This window comes from Bos indicus, chromosome 22 (assembly GCF_029378745.1).
Source record: "Bos indicus isolate NIAB-ARS_2022 breed Sahiwal x Tharparkar chromosome 22, NIAB-ARS_B.indTharparkar_mat_pri_1.0, whole genome shotgun sequence".
In the NCBI taxonomy this organism is placed as follows: Eukaryota; Metazoa; Chordata; class Mammalia; order Artiodactyla; family Bovidae; genus Bos; species Bos indicus.
Window position 1 is genome coordinate 39,231,324 of NC_091781.1, and position 22,942 is coordinate 39,254,265.

Consider the following 22,942-nt stretch of genomic DNA (forward strand, 5'->3'; position numbering starts at 1 on the left):
GATAGTCCACATGCAGCAATGAAGATCCAGTGCAGCCAGAAATAAAAAAATTCAAAAATATAAATTAAAAAAATAAATAAAAATAACTGCATGAATGCAGCAGTCCCAGTTGTAACAATTATTAACAGTAAGATACCAAAGGGCCAAAACCAAACTGCCATTGCTGATATGCAAGAGCAAAAGCAAGGTGTGATCCCCATGTGCAGCAGCAGCCAGGGCGAGGCAGGCCACCAAAGCCAACCCTCCAGCCTGACCCACCAATCTGCCCTCACCCTCACCCCTTTTAAGGAACCCGCCCAACCTCCTCGGGTTCCCTCAGCACTATTTCCAGTGAAGCGATGCTTGAATTCCACCCGTGGCCTTATCACTTTCTACTGAATCACGAGTCCAAGGACCTGAGTCGGTAACAGCAGCCCCACCTCTGACACCATCATGGCCTCCCTAAGTCTTTTTCTTTGGTTGTCCAAGCCACCCTCCCCCACCCCCATCACGAAGTCTTCACATTTCTATATTGAGAATGTTTCCAATTTAACCAAGCTGCTTTTCAGAGAGTATCCTCTGCTTGTCTGAGCTTTTCAGTGCAATGCAACCAGTTGCCAGACCCCACGTGACAGGGACACAGCATCAAGCAGTCCTGAGTCAAGTTCAGATCGCAGGATGACAGTGTGTGGTGAGGACTGTTGGACACCACGGACATCTTCACATAGGGGACCGAGACTGCTTCCGTCTCACAAAACCCACTCTCCAGCTCTGTACAGCCACGCCGGAGCTTCTCCATGGAGCATACTTTAGGTACTGTGTGTGCTTAGTCGCTCAGTCGTGTCCGACTCTTTGCAACCCCATGGACTGCAACCGCCAGGCTCCCCTGTCCTTGGAGATAAGCATGAAGTCCTAGGGCCTCCTCAAATGTTCTTCTTAACACAGGTGTGCATGTGTGCACACTCGGTCATGTCTGACTCTTCTGCGACACCACGGACTAGCCTGCCAGGCTCTTCCGTCCGTGGATTTCCCAGACAAGAATACCGCCATTTCTTTCTCCAGGAGATCTTCCCAATAAGGGATCGAACCTGTATCTCCTGCATTGGCTGGCAGATTCTTTACTGCAGAGCCATCAGGGAAAGAAACCCAATTAACATGGGACATATGTATTACCAAAAAAAAAAAAATCAGCCAGATGGAAATTAAATATTTCATGGAATCCTTATTTCAATAAAGTCATTACTTGAAGTCCAACCAATTCCCTTGCCATGTGATGGAAGCCACTAAAGAAAAACAGGACACATCGCCGAAGAGCCAACACTAGACAACCAGGTAACAATTTCTGTAACACTTTCTATGTTCCAGGATGGGGCAAGACAAGGAAACCAGGTCCTGTCCTGAGTTCTACTGACTGAGGAAGCTCTGCATACAAACCACTTTTTCCAAGAACCTGTAACAACTGCAGGAATTTACGTTAAGAACAAGGCAAGGCCAAAGAAAAAGGGTGGTACTGCAAAAATTATTTTTAGTAGAAAATTTCTCAATCTCCCTTTAATGATAGTTTCCTGTAATGACAAAGCAAGATAGCATCGAGTCTATAAAGACACTAAACAACTGTTCTGTGAACAAGCCTTGCTGGTTTTATAGTTTTCAACATGACAGAAATCCAAATCATCCTGTCTGTCCTCTGAAAACATTTATTTGAAGAGGACTCAACTTCTTACGAGGAATATGGACTGAGGGAGGAGAGGAGAAAGTTATGAACCTCATTTCTGCAAGAGTGATATGCCTAACTTACACTGACAAAGGAGGGAGACAGCAGTTATGTAAGTTCAGAAAAATACCAATTTAAACAAAGGTAAACACATTTGCACTTCCCAGGGGGCTCAGGCAGTAAAGTGTCTGCCTGCAATGTGGGAGACCTGTGTTCGATCCCTGGGTCAGGAAGATCCCCTGGAGAAGGAAATGGCAGTCGACACCAGTACTCTTGCCTAGAAAACTCCATGGACAGGGGAGCCTGGTAGGCTACAGTCCATGGGGTCGAAAAGAGTTGGACACGACTGAGCGACTTCACTTTCACTTTTCAAACACATTTCCTCAATGGAGGACTTCTAATAATCTTTGGAATGCCATTGCATACAGTAAGTCTTCAAGAAGGCATTTCATATGTCAACCTTTATTTCCAGCTGAAAAAAAAAGAAATTCATACAAGAGTAATGGGCAAATTGCCTTCAGCCCACTTAATCTCTTCTCATGCTTGTAGCTAGGACTCCACGTGGCAGTTCAAACCCCAGCCGGACTGGTCCACATCTGAGTTATGCAGTAGCTGCCATGCTTGTATGAGTGGAGAGACGGTGACAGAGTGTGATGCCTCTGTGTGTGTCACAAGAGCACGAGTCCACTCTTATCACACCCATCTTACAGATGGCACGGCTGAGCTTCTGGGATGCTAAGTGCCCCGGCTGAAGTGTAGTGTTAGAACTCGAGAATCTGGGTCCCAATGTCTCCAAAATCTTAACTAGGATTCATTTTTACTTGTAGATTATGTCACTGTTTTTCTTGTAATCACTTTAGGTTGTTTTTAGAATCTTACCTGGGAGAAGGAAGGCAGATGTGAGCTATTGGACATAACCTAGGGGTTTAAGGCAAGTCAACTATCCAACCAGAACAGGACAGAAGCACTGGAAAAACAAGATTCATTTCACAAAATGAAAGGAAAATCATTAGGCTGACTCTAAGCACAAAGGTAGGTGTTGAGCAGACAAGAACGAATACAGAGTAGGTCCAGGTAACGTATCCACAGATGTGGATATGGAGAATGCAGCCTCAAACAGAACGTTAAAATGGGACTGAATCACACACTGAGGTCAGGCTAACACTAGCACCTTCTTGCCCCCTGGACAAAACCTAACTTTGACTAAGAATGTTGTATGGTATCACGGCCGAGCAGAGCAGGGAGCAGGACGAGAAGGGTACCCAGACGTACACAGTCCATCAGGGAGACAAAGAATTTAGTGTGTGCTTGTGTCATGGGTGAAAATAACCTACACTCTTTGGAACATAAACCAGGGCCACACTGTGGACCAATTTTTAAAATGTCTGATAAATCCTTTATCAGTGACTGCGAAACCTCAAAAGCTTCTGAGATCAAAGTTGTTATTATTGATATTTATAACTCTGGTGCAAAACTAATTCAGTAGTAAAATCAGAGGTGGAGAGACATGAAGCTACTTAGAATATTGATATTTCCTACTTGTGTGAATATTCATCTGCATGCTGCAGAAATATAAATGCATTCAAGGGGTATAGTCCTAGACCCCACTATGTGTCTTCTGTAAATATATATGACATATGCACCATCATGCCTTTCTAAAAAAGATACTGAATTCTAAAACATCTGGCCTCAAGGGTTTCAGCTAAGGCCCTGCAGACCTGCACCATATGGTAGTGTGTGCACGGTATGTATTAGGAAAAATGTCTTTGCTTCTACTCACTTGCTAAGATGCTCTAAACTGAACTGAAGTGAACCAGCTGTGAGTTTCACTGGAAAGGGCACACACAATCAATTTGGATCATTTAAGCTTATTGAAGACTTCAACTCATAAAGCACCGATAAGTCTGAATCAACAACTCCCACGATCTCTTATTGTAATAAACAAGATTTTAATTACCTCAGAAAATAAGCATGCAATGAACCTCCACCTTAATGGAGCTCTCAGAGGGTTTCATCTGGAGGTTTCTCTTTGCATTAACTCCAACTTCAGTTATTAGCGAAAACACGGCATGATTCAATTCCTATTAGTGCTACATGAACCTTTATTTAAAACAGGGAATGAGTATGGAGTAGTGAGGATATTCAGGACACAACCATCACAGATAACTGATTGAACAGATAAAGCAAAGTGGAGTACCATGGACAAACTCAAACAGAACCCCTATTCTAATCATAGGAATATTTTAAACCTTCTGACTTTAAGGATGCTTAATCACATCTGCAAAGTCCCGTTTGCTGGACAAAGTAACAAATAAGTTCACAGGTTTCAGAAATTAGTGAGTGAACATTGTTTGGGGGAGGGTATTATCCTATCAAAACCCCAACTGATCTCTCTTAATTGCTTAAAGGTACCTGTAAGTAATTAAATATCACCTGTCTCAGGGCCTTTGCACACCTGTGTTCTTTGGGCAGGCTCCAATTAATCTCTTCCCTCTTAATAAATACCTGTCTCCACCGACGTCTTCCATCTCACGACAAAATGCCCTTCTCCTTCAGAGACGGTTTCACAACCAATATTACAAACCCGTATATGTGAGTGTTTGGTCAATATCTGTGTCGTGACTCGAGTATAATTATCTCGATGAAAAGGCTCTCTGCCTCATCATTGTAACCCAGCATCCACATGACAGAAGGCACTCCAGACAAATCTGCTTCTAGACAAGAGATAAAACTGAATACTAGGAGGTAAGTGCATCTGAGGACCCAAAGTGGGTCTCGTCTCCTAGCCTCGTCATCTGATTTCGACTTTCTTTTCTAATTTTAACAGAGCTGTAAAGAATGCCACTATTGAAAGGCTTTTGTTTTGTTTTAACAAGGACATTTATTTCTTCTGTTAGGCTGGATGTTTTTAACTGCAGGAACAACAAGGCTGAGTCCAGGATTTCAGCCAGGAAAACACGGAGAGGTTTAATTTCTGAATGTGTACAAAGTTGTTGCAGATGACCTCAAAGAATTCCTGGGAAGCAGCAAAACATCCAAGGTTGGGTTTGTAGCAGTTTACCCTCAGGGAGCAGATCCAGAATCTCATGGGGCATAAACTTGAAATCCAATCTGCAGCGCTGGGGCCGAGGCAACTGAAGAAATAGGAAACACTCAAGGTCATGACTTTATCCTAAATGGAATCTAAAGGAACCAGGACTGGCAAGACTCTGACCCAGGAGGCAAGAGAGGCAATTTATTCTCTAAAAACCGCAGGAGGACGGAACAACCCTGCCATGAGGCTTCTTTAGTCAAATCTACTTAAAATGATGCCACACAAGTAAAGGAAGGCTGGATTCCACTACACACACAGCTTTCTCTTCCCGAGAGTCTCCCAATAGTGACAGTGGGCTGTCCTATGAATTGGGATGTGTAGCATCATCCCTGGCCTCTGCCCACTAGATGCTGGTAGCACACCACTGCCCATAACGGCGACAACCACAAGTGTCCCCGGAAAATGCCTAATGTCCTCTGAAGGGTAGGATGATATCTCCAGTGGAGAATCAATGCTGTATTTGACCAATCCCAGCCCAATCGTCCACAATGGCTCTTCCTTCTCTGGCTCTCTATAAAAGACCAATAATATCCCCAATGCTGATAAATTACCATGTGGTACATTATGATTTTCTCCCTTTCATTTTAACATCTTGAAAAGCAGTGTAGTTATGTGGGAACATATAAACCAAGTCTGAGATGTTCAAACAGGGTAAAAATCTCAGGAAGAGCTGGTATTAATCAAGAGCTCAAAGCAATTCAACTCTTGTGCAAAAATGAGCAACATTTCTGTGCATATTTTACAACTAAATTTGATCCCGTTACCTTTGATCTCTGAAATTCAAGTTCCTCCAACTACAACCACTAAGTAATTTAACATATTTATCACATTAAAAAGAAAAACAAGTTAGGAACCAGATGGGTTTCAATGAAGCACCCAATTAATATAGGCAGCTTACCATCTGACATTACTGAGAAGAAATAAATTCAAAGAGCTTGGTCCAAAAGTAAGTCTGGGCATTGTAGCTGCCATTTCTAATTAGTTTCTAAATTTCATGGACCTTTTTGAGTTAAAAAAATTCATTTAAACCAATAAATTTTCAAAAGAATATTTATCTATTCTATTCATCTTTCCAGAATCAAACAGGAGGAGGAGACAGGCACTAGGAAATGTGATTTCAGCATGAGGCAGGCAGTTTCCAGTTTTTTCTTTCAGAGTTTGTCTTTTCCAAGCCAGCTGCCAAATTAAGTTTCCCAAACTTTCAAGTACATGTCTTTTGTCCAGATCAACATTAACTAGACAAATGGCAGCCTGATTCAAAGATAAAGAAGCTTTAGCGCAAACCTGGCTGGACAGAAACTTTCCCTTCAGCTGCACTGCCAATGCGAACTGGCCGACAGGAACAAAAGAGAAACCCCGAACTTCAAAACCTGATGCAACTTGGCTTCTAGGAATCAAGTTTTCCAAGTACAAATCAAGCTAAGATTTCTAAGAAATGATTCATTCAACATAAAAGGAGAAAAAGAGCCCATTAAGTAGAAACCCTACTCATAAGGCATAACATTAATGTGACTAGGACAGGAAGTCCCATGATAGAGGAATGCTAATGCAGAAAGAATTTTTAATACTGTGAATTCATCAGCTCAACAACAACAACAAAAATATGCACCACTTTCTCAGAATGGTGATCTCTGGTTTCTCCAGCAATCATGGATAAGAGACAAATCAGTATGTGAATATAAACATGTATAAGCAAAGAAATACTATTCATTTCCACCTCTTGTAGAGATTTTTCACCTAAGCTTCAAAGTTACCTAAAAGGCCCATGAATGGGTTTGAGGAGTGAGGGTGAGTGACAAAACCCTACAGATTATGAGCAAATATGTGTGTGTACACATTTATATATTTTCTCTATGGAGAAGGACTGAAAGTATTCATCAGATGACCCAAGTAGGTCATGACTTACTGAAGTCATGAAACCCTAAGAGAGTTGTCATTTCATGTTTTGAGTTCAGTCACAGGCTTGGGTACAAGCCTACCTACTTCTTTCACACATTTGTAAAGCTTACCATGTGGGCATCCAAATAATCAACAAATACGCTTGTCCCAAGGAAAGAATATTTACATCCTGACTGTGATTAAAGATATAAAAAAATGAGGCTAGCAATGTAGCAGATGTGTTGTCCCCACCAAGATTAAAACAAGAGCTTGGAGAACTGCTCCTTCCTTCTCTCACCCAAAGGATACACATGACCTACCGCACCCACCCTTTCGTCTGCATGGATCTCTGAGAAAACAGACATAGAGGCAAAATGACACCATTGATCCCAAAAAGGTAACAGTGAATCATATGACCAGTGGCCACAGCATCTTCTTCAGCAGCACACAAACCTTTCAAGCATCTTCCCTGTTGAGAGATGGTTCTGAGACTCCCATTCACAAATCAACTACCCCTTCACTTTTGTAAAAGGTCAAAACGAAGACAGAATTTCACTTTTAGAAAGCAGGGTTTCAGAAACGGACAGAGAGAAGAAATCGGGTCAAATAAAACCAAGGGTTTGAAATCATCCACCAAGGGTTTAAGTCGACTCAAATCACAATGTTTGTGACTTCTATATGCTGTGCCCATTAAACAAAGATGAGAAACTGGAGAACAGCTATCCTCTGTCATGCTATCTATGTAGGATTTTCAGACACAAAGGAAAGAATGGTACAAGTTTTACACGCAAAATGTCTGGGGGATAAAGACAAAGCACTCCGTTACCGCCAAGGCCCAGGACCCAGCTGTCCCTGAAGCCTCAGGTTGCACTCACCTCCACGGGAAACCGCCTGCCGTTGACACTGTGTTCAGAGCCGGCAGAGCCATTGCTGTGGCCCCAGTGAAACTCCACCTTCTCAGCTTTGAATCTGCCAGGAAGGCCAGCGCCGCTGACAAAATAGTCGTCTTTCAGCAGGATGGCAACTGTGAAAAATAGGGTGCGGGGGTGAACAATGAGTTTCCAAACCAAACTGAAAAGATATCTTTTGCTACATTAAAAAAGCTCATGGTTATACGACGTGAATTATTTCCTCATGTACCTGTTAAAACGCAAACCCCAAACATCAGTTTGCACACATTAGCACATTCTAGGTGAAGAATGCTCTCAAGAGTCAGTTGACTTTAACTTCTGAAAATTCCCAGGGAATGGTCTCAGAATTTATCCATTTCATAGTTGGAAAAAAAAACACAAGCACACATCACAGACAATAACAGAATACGCTGCTTTGATTCAGGTCTCCTAAATCTGCTTGATGATCAAAATTATTTCTCTTTCTTAAAACACTGATTCCTAGGGCTTCCCTAGTGGCTCAGCTGGTAAGCAATCTGCCTGCAGTGCAGGAGACCTGGGTTCGATCCCTGGGTTGGAAAGATCCCCTAGAGAAGGAAATGGCAAACCACTGCAGTATTCCTGCCAGGAGAATCCCACGGACAGAGGAGCCTGGCAGGCTACAGACCATGGGATCGCAGAGTCAGACACAGCTGAGTGACTCACACTTTCACTTCTTTCGCCTGGTGCCACCCCAAGATTCACTCTGGAATGAGATGGAAATACACATAGGCTGGATGCAAAAGACATGTTTCTTCAATCAGAAAACTTAGGCAACGTATCAAGTAATAATACTTGCAGGGTCTACAAATACTAAGGCGGGCTTTTCAGTGGTAAAAAATCTGTCTGCCGACGCAGGAGATCCAGGTTCAATCCCTGGGTCAAGAAGATCCCCTGGATGAGGAAATGGCAACCCACTCCAGCATCCTTGCCTGGGAAGTCCCATGGACAGAGAAGCCTGGCAGCCTACAGTCTATTGCGTTATAAAGAGTTGGACATGACTTAGTGACTACAAGAAACCAATATTGAGGCAACAATAAAGGGAAGACAGCCAGGGTTGGGGAATGTGTTCATATGTGATACGGTGTACAGGAAAGTGCAGTCAAAATTCTCAGTAAGTCACTCAAATAACTGCGTTTTAGTAGATTTACTTTACTATTTCTTTTAATTCTAGGAAACTTTTGCTTAGCCCATCTGAAAAAAGGTCAATCAATTCAAATCCTAAATTTCAAAACCACATCTCTCTTCCTTAAAACCTGGAAAAGAAAAATCAAGAACCAAAAACATGGACTTATACTAGCAGAAAAATTATTTTTCCAAAAGGAATGTAATACCCAAGTGGATAAAAAGATTTTATTTTGTAAGTCATATATTTCCCCCTCCTTGTTGTTTGAACTGAATTCATTCATTCAAATACTTATTGGCTGCTAAATACACATTAAGTTCCAATCAATATATTAAATGGTTTGTGATCAAAAGCTAAGCTTTTTTAAGGCAGGGAAAACCTTTCATATCCTCATCATCTGCTCTTCCTAAAGAGATCCCAGTTCGAGTCTTAGAGAGAAATCCTGCATGAAAATTAGGTCTCCATAAAAGATAGAGACTAAACTAATGACCCATTTCTAAAACAAGTATAATTAGTTTCAGCACTTCTCTATATTAAGGGAGCACTAAAAGGAAGTGAAGGAAACCTGTTTGTGTAAATCCCTTTTTACTGCATTCAAAAGGCAGTTTTCCTCCAACTTCTGAAAAATATTCAATTAGTAGAATGGAGATTAAAGGATAAGATGAAATAAAAGTGTTTCTTAGGCTGATTGAATATGCTACAGCTTTGTTCCACCTTTATTTCTGCTAGCATGGTTTAGAAGAAGGGTTGGCGAACTTCTTCTGTAAAAGGTTAAGACAAGACATACTGAAGGACTGGTGGGTCCTATGGCTCCTTTTCAACTACTTAACAGTGTTCATAACGCAGAAGCAGTGAAACACAGTAAGTAAATGCTCAGGTGAGGCTTTGTTCCAATAAAAACTTATCCATACTACAATTTGGATATAATTTTCACAGGTTATGGAATATTTTTCTCCTTTTTTCTTTTTTTTAATTTTCCCAACCACTAAAAAAAAGTAAGAACAAGCAGGAGGGGGTTGTCATTTGGTGATCTCTGTTGCTGCTGCTGCTAAGTCACTTCAGTCATATCCAACTCTATGCAACCCCATAGATGGCAGCCCACCAGGCTCCCCCGTCCCTGGGATTCTCCAGGCAAGAACGCTGGAGTGGGTGATCTCTAGGATATAATATTTTTAGAAGACCAACTATTATTTTGAACCTGCGTGCCAAAGCCAAAATACCTATGAATTCGCTCAGTAGTGTCCTAAACACTGTTGATGACTCTCAGCCGGTTACAGATTCTATACTTACCATTTTGCATCCAAAGGACGGAGGCAAAGCATTTGGAGTGCATCTGTTACAATACATCCAGGGACTCCGCAGCATCTTATAAATATTTGATTTTACCTAAATCATTTATGTCTCTGTCAGGGGTCATTTTACTTGTTTTACATGAATAATTAAAAGCATAATTAGGCAACCGTACAACCTGAAACACTAATCTCATTTTTCATTTTACAGTATCTCTCACTAGAGAACACAGCATGCTACAAGCACGTACTGCCCCAACCTTCTGAAAGCAGCTTACGGCTTACATTTTTCTTTACACGGAACACTGGGAAGAGAGAACTTGCCCAGCTACCATGCAACAAGTTTCTGCCGACCACAGATAACACAGCTCTGCTTCACAACAAAATGTACCAGAGGTAGTTGCTGCAGAGCACAGAATGTGGTAAGAGCCTCGAGCTCAGAAGACGGACAGACCTGGGTGAGGATCTTGTTCTGCCACTTAAAAGCTGGGTGACCTTGGGCAAGTTATCTGACTTCTCTGTGTCTCGGTTTCCATCATTACTCAAATGGCATTAACAGTGCCTACCTGGTGAGGCTGTTTTGATGTGTGAAGGAAATCACACACACAAAGCGCTGAACAGTGCCAGCAATTCAGCAAGTGCACGGTCAATGTGGGTTATTGTCAAAAGAAGCACAGCGCAGAGGGGTGACCACACCTGTACTTTCACTTTCAGAGTTCCACTCTAAAGCAGTATTGTTTTTCTCACAAAACAAAACTGTGTCCTTGAGCAGAAACAACAAACAGCAAAGGTAGATGTGGCCCAAATACTTGAGATGTTAAGTGTTGAGTAGCTGCTTTGAATTTACTATAACATCGAGTAAAAAACATATTTCCATTATTTTTATCCTTTTGGGCTTATCAATGGAAAACATAATCTTAATTTGATGTCTAATATGCACTCCACACTTCAAATGATACTCATTCATTTCCCCCTTTTACCAGAAGTATTTAAGCTAGAACGTAATAACACTGGTACCTTTGATTTACTTTCACAGCTTATAGGCATAATTTTTTACATATGTCTATCACATGTCAAATAGTACAGGTTTTTGCATTAAGGTGTTGATGAAATGTTTTGTTTTAAAATCAATTCATTTTAATTAAAATGAAGGGAGTCAACTGAAAAACAGTAGTATAGTATGATAGGTAAATGAAACTATGATAATAATAAACAAATACATTTTAATTTAAGTTTTAAAACAATAGCACAAAAAAGTGAATCTGGGTAAGGCGACATTTAAGAAGGTAGCAAGCAACAAAGAAGGTAGCAAGCAACAGCTAAAGACTGGAGAAAGATGGGCTAGGAAGAGGATGAGGAGGCAGGTAAGTTACCTAGGAGTGGACTTTATAGAATAAGGCCCTCTGGCTGTTCAACTGCTAACATGGATTTTGATGAAGTCAAAGCAGAATGATGGAGGAAGTAGAAGATATAGGTTTCAAATTCAGAATCTTTAACCTGGATTCCAAAGTCCATAGCAACAGCTACTCACAGATTTGGGGGTCTATGCCCTCCTGAAACAGGAAGTAAAATTCTGAGCATGGGGTCATAAATGGAGTTGGACTCTGGAGCCACTTGGGTCTGGATTTCAGTCCTAGATCTGCCACTATCCAGTTTTGATAAAGTTACTGCAATTCTGGGTGCTTCCATTCCTATTCTTAAAAGTGGAATAATACAACAGCAACTTCACAAGTTTGTTGTGGGATCACAATAGTTGACATAGGGTGAATGCCCAGAAGAGTTATTCATTCACCACATTACTGCATGAAGATGGCATTGTAAGCACCCAGAAATAAATCCATACATATATGGGCAATTAATTTACAAGGAGCAAAGAACATATGATGGAGAGAGGATAGACTTTTCAACAAATGGTGTTGGGAAAACTGGGCAGTCACATACAAAGAATGAACACTACCATTTCATATCATATGCAAAAATTAACTCAAAATGAATTAAAGATCTGACTAAAAGACCAAAACCACAAACTTCCTAGAAGAAAACATAGGTGGTAAACTCTTTGACATGGGTCTTACTCATTCTTTTCTGGATCTGACTATAAAAACAAGAAAAACAAAAGCAAAAATAAACAAATGGGAATATATCAAAGTGAAAAGCTTCTGCACAGAGAAAGAAACCACCATCAAAATGAAACAGCAGGGGATTCCCTGGTTGGCTCATTGGTTAGGAATCCACCTGCCAATGCAGGGGGCACAGGTTCAATCCGCATTCTGGGAAGATCCCACATGCCGCAGAGCAACTAACCCTATATGCCGCAACTATTGAAACTGTGCCCCAGAGCCCAGGAGTCACCGCTACTGAAGCCCTTGCACCTAGAGCCTGTCTCTACGACAAGACAAGCCCACACACTGCAACGAGAGTAGCTCCCACCAGCTGCAACTACAGAACAGTGCTCGCACAGGAGTGAAGACTCGGTGCAGCCATAAAACAAGTAAATATACATCTTTCAAAAAAAGGAAACACAATTTAAAAGAAAAGAAAAGGCAACCTATTAAAGGGGAGAAGGTGCTTGCAATGTGTATACCCACTAAGGGGTGAATACAGAGAACTCACAGAATTCAATGACAATAAGACTAACAATCTGATTGAAAATTAGGTACAGGATCTAAGTAGACATTTTTCCAGAGAAGACATACAGATGGCCAACAGGCACACGCAAAGATGTTCAACATGACTAATTAATAGGAAGATGCAAAACAAAATCACAGTGTGAATCACCTCGCACCTGTTACAAGGGCTATCGCCAGAAAGACAAGAAGTAAGTACTGGCAATGGTGTGGACAAAAGAGAAACTTTGGGCACCGTTGGTGGGGATTTTTTCACTATAGAAAACAGTAAGAATAAGTAAGAACAGAACTGTCATTTGACCTACCCATTCCACTTGGGCATTTATCCAAAGCACATGAAAACTAATTTGAAAAGGTAAGTGAACCTCTATGTTTAAAACAGCCATGATAGAGAAACAACCTAAGGCCTCACAGAGAGACGACCAGACAAAGATGACGTGGTGTATGTATACACAATGGAATACTACTCAGCCACGAAAAAGAAAGAAAGTTTGCCATTTGCAACAACATGAATGGACTTTGAAGATATTGCTCTAAGTGAAATAGGCCAGAAGGAGAAAGACAGATGTGCATTATTTCAGTTATGTCTGGAAACACACACACACACACACACAAAATGAGCAAACTAAAATGAAAATAAACTCATAGACACAGAGATCAGAGGAGCAGTTACCAGGGGTGGGTGAAATGTGTGGAGGGAATCAACTGTACGGTGACTGATGGTAATGAGACTTGGGGTGCTGATCGACTTGTAGTGTACACAGATGTCAGATAATAATAATGCATACCTCAAGATTATATTTAAAAAAATAGATGGCATTGTATAACTACTGTTTACAACAGTTCTTCCAGGAAGAGGATCCACAGCTTTCATAGATTCCCCCTATGTCCAGGGCTCCCCATAATGCAAAAATGCTCTGCATAGGGGCAGGGGAGACATAAGGAGTCACACCATGGATAAGGAATTACTTTCCAAATTTGACGGGGTGACTGAGGACCAGGCACTCACTGCATTCTTTGCAGGACATCCATTAATGGTTAATAAATTATACTCAATGTGTCTAAATAATGCTGGCCTAAAGCAAGTATTCCCACTAAAATCTGACTAAATAGCAACAGATGCCAAAAGTTTTTTAAAAATCGATGAGAGAAGGAAAATAAGCGCCTCAGTATCTTGCCTCCACCACTTGTCAACCAGCTTTCAATACAAGATGGGGAAAGGCTACCATTATTAGATCATTAATGCTGAGACCCCCAACCACCCACAACTCCAGTGTGCATCAGGGAATGCTTTGGGGCTCCTGGTCACATAGAAACTCCCTGGTCTGGAAGTCAACACACAGAAGCTCAAGTGCTAACCTTCTACTGACTTCCCTATAGGCACCAGCATTTACTTTATCTAATATTTACCTGTACCTACAGGGAAGAAAAGGAAAGATTTTAAATGAGGTTTTATCTCCCGCCCTCACAGAGTGTATAGTTGGGGAAAACAGGCCCCAGCACCTGATGTGAAGAACTGACTCACTGGAAAAGACCCTGTTGCTGGGAAAGATTGAAGGTGGGAGGAGAAGGGGACGACAGAGGATGAGATGGTTGGATGGCATCACCGACTCAATGGACATGAATTTTAGTAAACTCTGGGAGTTGGCGATGGACAGGGAGGCCTGGCGTGCTGCAGTCCATGGGGTCGCAGAGTTGGACATGACTGAGCTACTGAACTGAACTGAAACTAAGCAAGATGGACAAGGCAGAATACTTGACCCTTTAATCATAAAATATGTTGGATGACAACCCAGTAGGTTCTGTGCCCTAAAACAGAAAAGTGGACTTTAAAAAGTACCCTCCAAGTTCAAAGTCTACGTGAGTCTAGTTATATAACAAAGCGCTGGTTGGCCCATTCTGTAATTGGTAAATTAAGCTTCAGTTTACCCAGAAGATAGCTGCTACTACCTGAGCGAGCGCTCGGGCTGTGGGAATAACAGAAAGGATGTGGAGCTTGGCAGGCAGGAAACAGAGCTTACAGTGTGTCTTGCAAAGAGAGACCTAGGGAAATAGCTCCAACTGGAACTTCAGGGTTCAGGCAAGACTGAACGCTAACAGGCTGACAAGAATCCAGGAATCTGGATATTTGATTTTTTAAAAACTTTTTATGTTGTATTGGAGTACAGCCGATTAACAATGTTGTGATAATTTCAGATGAACAGCAAAGGCACTCAGCCACACGTACACACGTTATCTGTTCTCCCCCAAATTCCCCTCCCATCCAGGCTGCCATATAACACTCAGCAGATTTCTCTGTGTTATACACTAGGTCCTTGCTGGTTATCCATTTAAAATACAGCAATGTGTACACGTTCATCCCCAACTCCCTAACTATCCCTCTCCCCTGCAACCGTAAGTTCGTTCTCCAAGTCTGGGAGTCTGTTTCTGTTTTGTAAGTTCCTCTGTATAATTTCTTTCTAAATTCCACATGTAAAGGATGTCGTATGATATTTCCCCTTCTCTCTCTTACTTCATCAGTATGACAATCTCTAGGTCCATCCATGTTGCTGCAAATGGCATTATTTCACTCTTTTTAATGGCTAAATAATAAGGGATCTGGATATTTCAAATAGGAAAATTAAAAAAATGAAGAGCCAAAGCACATTTAGCATGCCCCAAAGAGGAACAGACTTTTTTTTTAATTACACTTGAATTTTCTCTTTTGGGCAACCTTGAGCTAACCAGAGGTGCTACAGGGTATTACAAAGACAGGGTTGGGCAGGCCCAACGTCAATGCTGCTGAACACCCAGATGCTTTCAAACATCTGTCTACTTGGCGGATGCTCTGCTTCTAATCAGAAAGCTTGGCAGCTTCTTTGTGAGCAAAATAACCAATTCATTAATGGCATAAAAACTCATAGCTTAAAGAAGAAAATGTGATCCAGGGGAAAAGATCCAATGCCAGTCCCTCTTCAGTACCTGTCAAGGATCACTGAGATAACTGCGATAGGGTGGTGGGTGATAGAATACAAATAAGTAACGGTTTCTTCTCAAGCCAAACTGGAAACCCTAAGAACACGGACTTGGGAGATCAGTGTGTATTTTCACTTGTTCCAAAAACCGGTCCTACATCAATATGCCAGGAATAGAGGTTTTATTGAAATGAGGACATACTTAGATTTTCGCCATCAATGCTCAACACTCTACTCCATACATAGAGTAAGCAAAACCCCTTTTCAAACCGCGGTTCTCATCTGCGACTAGCTATAAGGATAACAGGAAGAAGGGAGAGAAAGGGGACAAAGTTAGGAGCTGGGGGTAAAGACAGACCAACAGGCAACAGCCAGTTTTGTTACAGGAGACAGGAAATTCAGGGAGATGTGAGAGAAAAGATGGGAGAGAGCGAAACCACAAAAAACGAAAGCATGTGGAGATACACTCATGAACAGACAGAAATAGATTACAAAGTGAAAGAAGAGGAAGCACAGACAGTGAGGGTCAAGAAGACAAGCGCACAGAGAATTCCTAGAATATTCCTTACCAATCTCAGAGTTGTTAAAGGCTTTTCTATGCATGTGACACCTGGACAGTCATGCTCAAACTATGGAACTCCCTCCTGAGTGAGGGCTGAGCACAGAAGTCCGTGAATTTGGACAGAAATCAAGCATCATGAAAATCACCACTGGAAACCCTGTAAGGAGCCAATGATGGCTCTAAGTAAGGCTCGCGTCAGTTTCTCCATCAACCTTGCTCAAAACACTGATTCTTCAGGGCACCATGGAGGCAGCAGTTGGTCAAGCAGCAACTGCAATGAATGTAGAGTGTCCGTTCTGGTCAGACACTCGCTTGGCTGGGGGTGGAGTGGGGCTTACCATGTGAGCAAAAAGAGAAGCAGCGTCAAATGCTCCTCTCGCACTGAGCTGGGGTGATGTGCTCAGCCACGAAACTAGCATGTGGAAATGAGTGAGGTTGTTTTTAAGATTGTATTTTTCTCTTTCTACCAGCCTGTGGTGAGACTGTTCATTGAGACTTAGTTTACCTGTGGGTTCTTATGGAACTGCTTTATCATAAAAGCTCCAAGGACTAGGTGAAGTAAAGCAGATGCAACAGTCTCCTAATCTTTGTCTGAATTATATGGGCTCAGCAACATGTTAGGACATGGTTCCTCCACAATTTATGCAGACTTTGCCAATTGTGGGTCTACTTTTATTAATTTAACAACTACTTTTTAAATCCATCTATGTCAGGTATATGTAGACAAATAAGAAAGTATGTAGGCAAAGAAAAAATAGAGCAAACCAATATGAAGTGTGAAAACAGTAGTAACGCGCATTTTGGCAAATGTATTTACTCTTTGTCCTTAGTGTAAGGTAAAAGAAAAAGAGGTGGAAAAATAAACACCCTCCAAATAGTTAAAACTCGCAGGAGACCATGGCTTATTAACATACACCAGGACCACTATCTACATCTTAAATTCCAATCATTTAGTTCGAAGCTAACGCTAGGAACAGCAAGATTCTCTTGAAACGTTCTTGTTGAATGCATTATCTTTTCATTCTACAAAAATGAAAGAAAAGGAAATAACTTTAGATGAAATCAAATGAGAACTGGCACAATAGAGAGTTACGGCTGTTCGGAAAGAAACAGAGAGATGATATCTGTCTTCTAAAGATATTTTAGACAACTTTCGAGAAGTGGACTAGGGACAACCACATTGCTCTATTGATTATGCTGGATTGGATATATGGTCCTCTCCACAGGTTAAGACAGATATGAACATTCAAACTGTTTTACGGCAAAGTTACTGTCTGTATGTAACAGGCCGCTTTAAATATTAACTTTCTGTATTCATATTTTAATATCCACAAGACAGTCTATTTTACAGATAAGTGACCTGTAAATTTCCAACAGAAAAAATAAGTATCTCTTCCTGAATTTATTTTGTAGAAGTGCAAGTTTCAAGAAAAGACTTTTGGGGCTCAAAAATTAATGACTCAAGAAAAATAAGGTTTTTTGGCATCTAGTCAAGAAATTTAGATCCAAAATGAATGATGATGACAACAACAATGTGGCTCATGATATAATTTTTTAATTAAACTTTTAATCTTCCTGATAACTGTAGATCCACATGTAGTTCTAAGAAATAATACAGAGGTCTTGTGTCCCCTCTATTCAGTTTCTCCAAATAGTCAAATCTTATAAAACTAAAGTACAATGATATGTACTTTTTTAAACTAATATTATCCAGCTTGCCTATCAATACGATTCACTGTTGGTATTATCAACTCTGACAGTTAATTCAGATACACAGCATCCTGCCCTGTATTTGTACTGTGTTCAGCTCAGTTTATATGATCCAGACATAACAGACAAAGCAAATGGATCCTCATTTCTCTAAAAATGCTGGAATATTTATGAACTCATCTGGCATTTTAAGAACAGGAGAATAAAGCTGTTCCTAGGTTCATGCATATTTAAAAAAAAAAAAAGAACAAGACAGGTTTTCAGGCACCCAAGTTTCTAGAGAACATTACATTGAAACTCTTTTCAGAGAACAGAAGATACAATTCGATGTTTACATTTAACACTGCATACCTCAATGTTCATCGCAGCACTGTTTACAATAGCTAGGACATGGAAACAACCTAGATGTCCATCGGCAGACAAATGGATAAGAAAGTTGTGATACATATACACAATGGAATATTACTCAGCTATTAAAAAGAACACAATTGAATCAGTTCTAATGAGGTGGATGAAACTGAAGCCTTTATACAGAGTGAAGTAAGTCAGAAAGAAAAACACCAATACAGTATATTAACGCAAATATATGGAATTTAGAAAGATGGTAACGATAACCTTTTACACAAGAGAGCAAATGAGACACAGATAAAAAGAACAGACTTTTGGACTCCGTGGGAGAAGACAAGGGTGGGATGATTTGAGAGAAGAGCACTGAAACATGTATATTACCATATGTGAAACAGATGATCAGTTCAAGTTCTATGTATGAAATAGGGAACTCAAAGCTGGTGAACTGAGACAACCCAGAGGGATGGGATGGGGAGGGAGGTGGGAGGGGGGCTCAGGATGGGGGACACATGTACACCCGTGGCTATTTCATGTCAATGTATTGCAAAAATCACCACAGTATTGTAAAATAATTAGCCTCCAATTAAAATAAATAAATTAATTTTTTGTAAATGGTTGGTACTTAAAAAAAAAAAGATCATAGATTGATTATTCATGGGCTATTAGCCTGTCTAGTATGATGTCATAAATTTTGAAGTCATAAGCACAGTTTGAGAAGTAACAAAGATTTATTTCTGCTTCTCAGAAAGCCGTGCTTCTGAATTTCAGAGACAGATGCGTTCATATTTAGATGGCTGTGCTCTAAAGTCAGGCGCATGCGCCCACAGACAGGCAACAACTTGTGGATCACTCTGGAGGCCAGGAGAGTGACAGAGATTGATAATCAGCTTCTGGAAGACCAAGGTCATGAATCAACTTGCATTGAGTGAACCCTACACTTGTCTAAAACCTGTCATTGGAGATACCAAGCTGAAAGCTGTCACTGAAACATGTTATCTTTGCAGAAGGCTGTCAAGCGTTGCAAGTCAAGTAGAAAACCGTATCAGAGAGCCCAGCAAATTGCCTTTGGCAGGCTTCCGGAATGTGGCACCAAGGTGGCACTCAACCCCCAGATCTGATTACCCCAGCAGAGCAAAGCTCTCGTCCACCACATTCAGACTGTCTGTAGAGTAATATTCCCATCACGGATCTCCAAAGGACACTCACATTTGAAACACAAAGCAGAGCTACTGTTAGATAAAATCTGAATTGTAACTATAAACACACCATCTAAACTCAGGGAGTAGAAAGGTGCAGGTGAAAAGGTGTGTACAAATAATATCACTGGTATACAAGTTTGTTCCGAGCAGATGCTCAAATGGATGAATCGAGGTACAGGAGAAGATAGCCTGCTATAATGCTCGAAGACCTGTTTATGGGGACATTATGAAAAAGATCTCGAAGCCAGGAACCACTGTGTTGAGTGGAAAACAATTCTAAGATCAAGTCAGACCAACTCAAAGCAATCAGCCACAAAAAAAATCTCTGACAAATGCTGGTTCAGAGAAAGAAAATAGAGCCCTAAAGTTGTACGTGCAGCCACTTAGATGTTTTTTTTTTTAAAGGCAACTCAGTGACCCACAACATGAATGGGACCAAAAGACAGATAATGAAGTCATTTTAGCTTCGCATGAGGGCTTCAGGCAGCCAAGGCTCCTGGAGGGACTGCTAAGAGTGCTCTGTACTGACATCCTTGGTTACAAAGGGATCGTTCCAAAGAGAGAGAGAGAGTCAGTTTTAATGGGTTGGGTTATAAGAGTAGAAAAATAAGATAAGAAAAAATACCTTTAGCACCACAGAATCCCAGTTAACACTAGGCACAAATGTAATATAACACCCACAGATTTATTTTCAAATCAAACAGTGGGGCAGAGCAAGGCAATCTCTGCTACTTCCATCAACAATCTGTAACTGTTATTTGCATGGTAGTGATTAAGAGGGAAGCATTTTGCATTAGCAATTCTGAAAATGTGGTATTTCATATTTATGGACCCTAAGTGAAAGGTGAGGTAGGTAAAAGGAAGCCGGAGGATCAAACTGCTGGTCTGATACACAAAGGGATAAGACAGTGTTCATCTGTATTATAATACAAAACAAATATTAACAAGTCAAATTCTCAAGGGAGATAAGAAATGCATTTCCATCTGTGCATTTGGCACAGTGATGTCTAGTAGAAATTTCTGTAATGATAGAATGTTCTCTGACCATGCAGGCTGTTATGGTAGCCACTAGCTATACGTGGCTACCAAACATACGAAACGTGGCTAGTACAATACTGCCCAAAGAGATCTATAGGTTCTTTGAAATTCCTATCAAAATTCCAATAGCGTTTTTCACAGAAAAAGTTAAAACCATCCTAGAATTCCTATGAAACCACCTAAGACCCTAAGAAAAGGAATCCTTAGAAAGAAGAACAAAGCTGGAGGCATTATACTTCTTGATTTCAAATGATACTCCAAAGCTATGATAATCAAAACGGTATGGAACAGGCATTAAAAAAAAAACAAAACACATCAACCAATGAAATAAAATCTAGATTCTAAGAAATAAACCCACACATAGGAATATTTGCTCATAATTAAAAAAAGAGCCAAGAATACTCCACAGGAAAAGGATAGCCTCGTCAATAAATGGTGTTGGAAAAATGAGACATTCACATACAAGAATGAAGCTGGACCACTACCTTACATCCCTCATGAAAAGTAACAAAATTGATTAAAGATGTAAATATAAGACTTGAGACTATAAAACTCCTACAAGAAAACATAGGGAGAAAGCTCCTTGACATTGGTCATGTCAATGATAATTTGGATATGATGCAAGCGACAAATTTGGATATGATGCAAGCGACAAAAATGACAAAAGCAAATGCGACCAAACAAATGAGACTCACCAAAATAAAAAGCTCTGCACTGCAAAAGAAATGACCGATAAAATGAAATGGCAAAATGTTATATGCCAATTATATCTTAATGTGTGCTCAGGCGCTCAGTCGTGTCTGACTCTTTGCAGCCCCATGGATTATATCCTGCCAGGCTTCCCTGTCCAAGGAATTTTCCAGGCAAGAATACTGCAGTGGGTTGCTATTTCTGACTCCAGGGACCTTCCTGACCCAGTGATCTAATACATGTCTCTTGCATTTTCTGCACTGGAAGGGGGATTCTTTACCCCTAGCGCCACCTGGGAAGCCCTATATCTTAAAGCTGAAAAAAATAAAGGCGATCCCCTACCTCTACCCTCAAAATACAAAGATCTGAACGTGTGTCTCCTCTGCTTTCCAACATTGCAGACAGATACCCTAAGAAGGCAGGAAACAAAAACAAAACTATACATGGAATAAATTTTAATCTTACTGAGCTTTAATTAATTTAAATTTAAATGTAGCTAACATATGGCTAGTGGTCACCATACTAGAACAGAGGTCTCAAAGTTCATTCTATATACTTTACATGGACTGACCCACTCAAATCTTTAACAATTCTATGAGATTGATACAATTTCATTATCCATATGCGTTTTTATCTTTATATTTTTACCCTATCATGTTGAAAAAAAAAAATCTTTAAGCACAAAGTGGTTAGGCAGTTTGCCCAAAATCACACAGCAAGCAGCCGTTCTTAAACTGAGGGTCAATTCCAGAGCTGTCACTCAGCTATACGTTCTCCATAGGAACGTGCAGAACTAAAGGAGCAAGTCATGGTTAAGGTACAGACCAGAGACACCAGCAACATTTTACACTGGCCTACAGGCAGGTAAAGAAGACGCTGTACCTGTTTTCCCTGTGTTTTTCATCCAGGTTTTGTTAGAAGACTCGTTGTCGAAGCCATCGAGTTGCAGGTCCTGGTACTCCTCACTGACGCGTGCGTGCTGGTCTGAAATGTCGATAGGCGACTGCTGACGGCCCCCACAGCTGACACTGGACGTGACCCAGTACTCAGGACCGTAGGCACCTGTTAAGAGAAAACAAGATTTCAACTCCTGTGGCTCAAAGGGCACGGAAGGAATGAATAAGACACACACAAGTCAAGCACGTCATCTGCCAATATACACTGTCCTACGTATCCCCACCCTAACGATGTTAGTGCACTGGAAAGCTATCAGCCCAAGCCACTTGCTGGGTAGGGCAACAAAAGGTAAGAAAAAAATGGTACTTGAGACAGTTTTGCTTCTTGATTTGTAATCAAATATTTGCTTTTTTTTTTCCATTACCCAATTAAGAAAATTGAGCAGAAGGGTTGTCAGAGTTATTCACATTAAAAAAAAATTGTTTTAAAAATAATTTTCCTAAAATAAACAGAGCATTTATTCACAAGAAAACACCTTCATCAATTTAACATGTTCTGCTATTGTGAACATTATATGAAACATAACTTTTTGCTATGTTTCTAGGAATTTCTGAACTGGAAAAAAAATTAGAAGCAACACAACACGGGATGAGAGTCACTACAAACAATGTAGTCAATAGGATATGGTTTTCCTTTGGCTAATCGTGAGATTTTTCAGTGTAGCCAGTTTGAACACATATGTATTAAGGCACCCACTTCCCTTTCTCAGCCCCTCTCTGTCATAGGAGATGGGGACACAAAGCTACCTTAAGACTGGACTCAGCATTCATATAAAGATTTTGGAGGGGCATATGCCACGGACATAGACAAAGAGAATGCAGCTATCATGCATAACCCTAATGAGTGTC

At 40.7% G+C, this 22,942-nt stretch overlaps 1 protein-coding gene across 5 annotated transcripts in view; it reads right to left on the minus strand.

Moving 5' to 3' along the window:
• The window catches only part of PTPRG (protein tyrosine phosphatase receptor type G), a 773,938-nt gene that overhangs the window by 308,921 nt on the left and 442,075 nt on the right, over positions 1 to 22,942 (minus strand). For all 5 annotated transcript variants that reach the window (XM_070777123.1, XM_070777125.1, XM_070777122.1 and 2 more), the window contains exons 3-4: positions 22,020 to 22,199; positions 7,541 to 7,689 (exon numbers count right to left, since the gene is read on the minus strand). In XM_070777123.1, the coding sequence (XP_070633224.1) occupies positions 7,541 to 7,689; positions 22,020 to 22,199 (329 nt within the window). The remainder of the gene's footprint in view (positions 1 to 7,540; positions 7,690 to 22,019; positions 22,200 to 22,942) is intronic.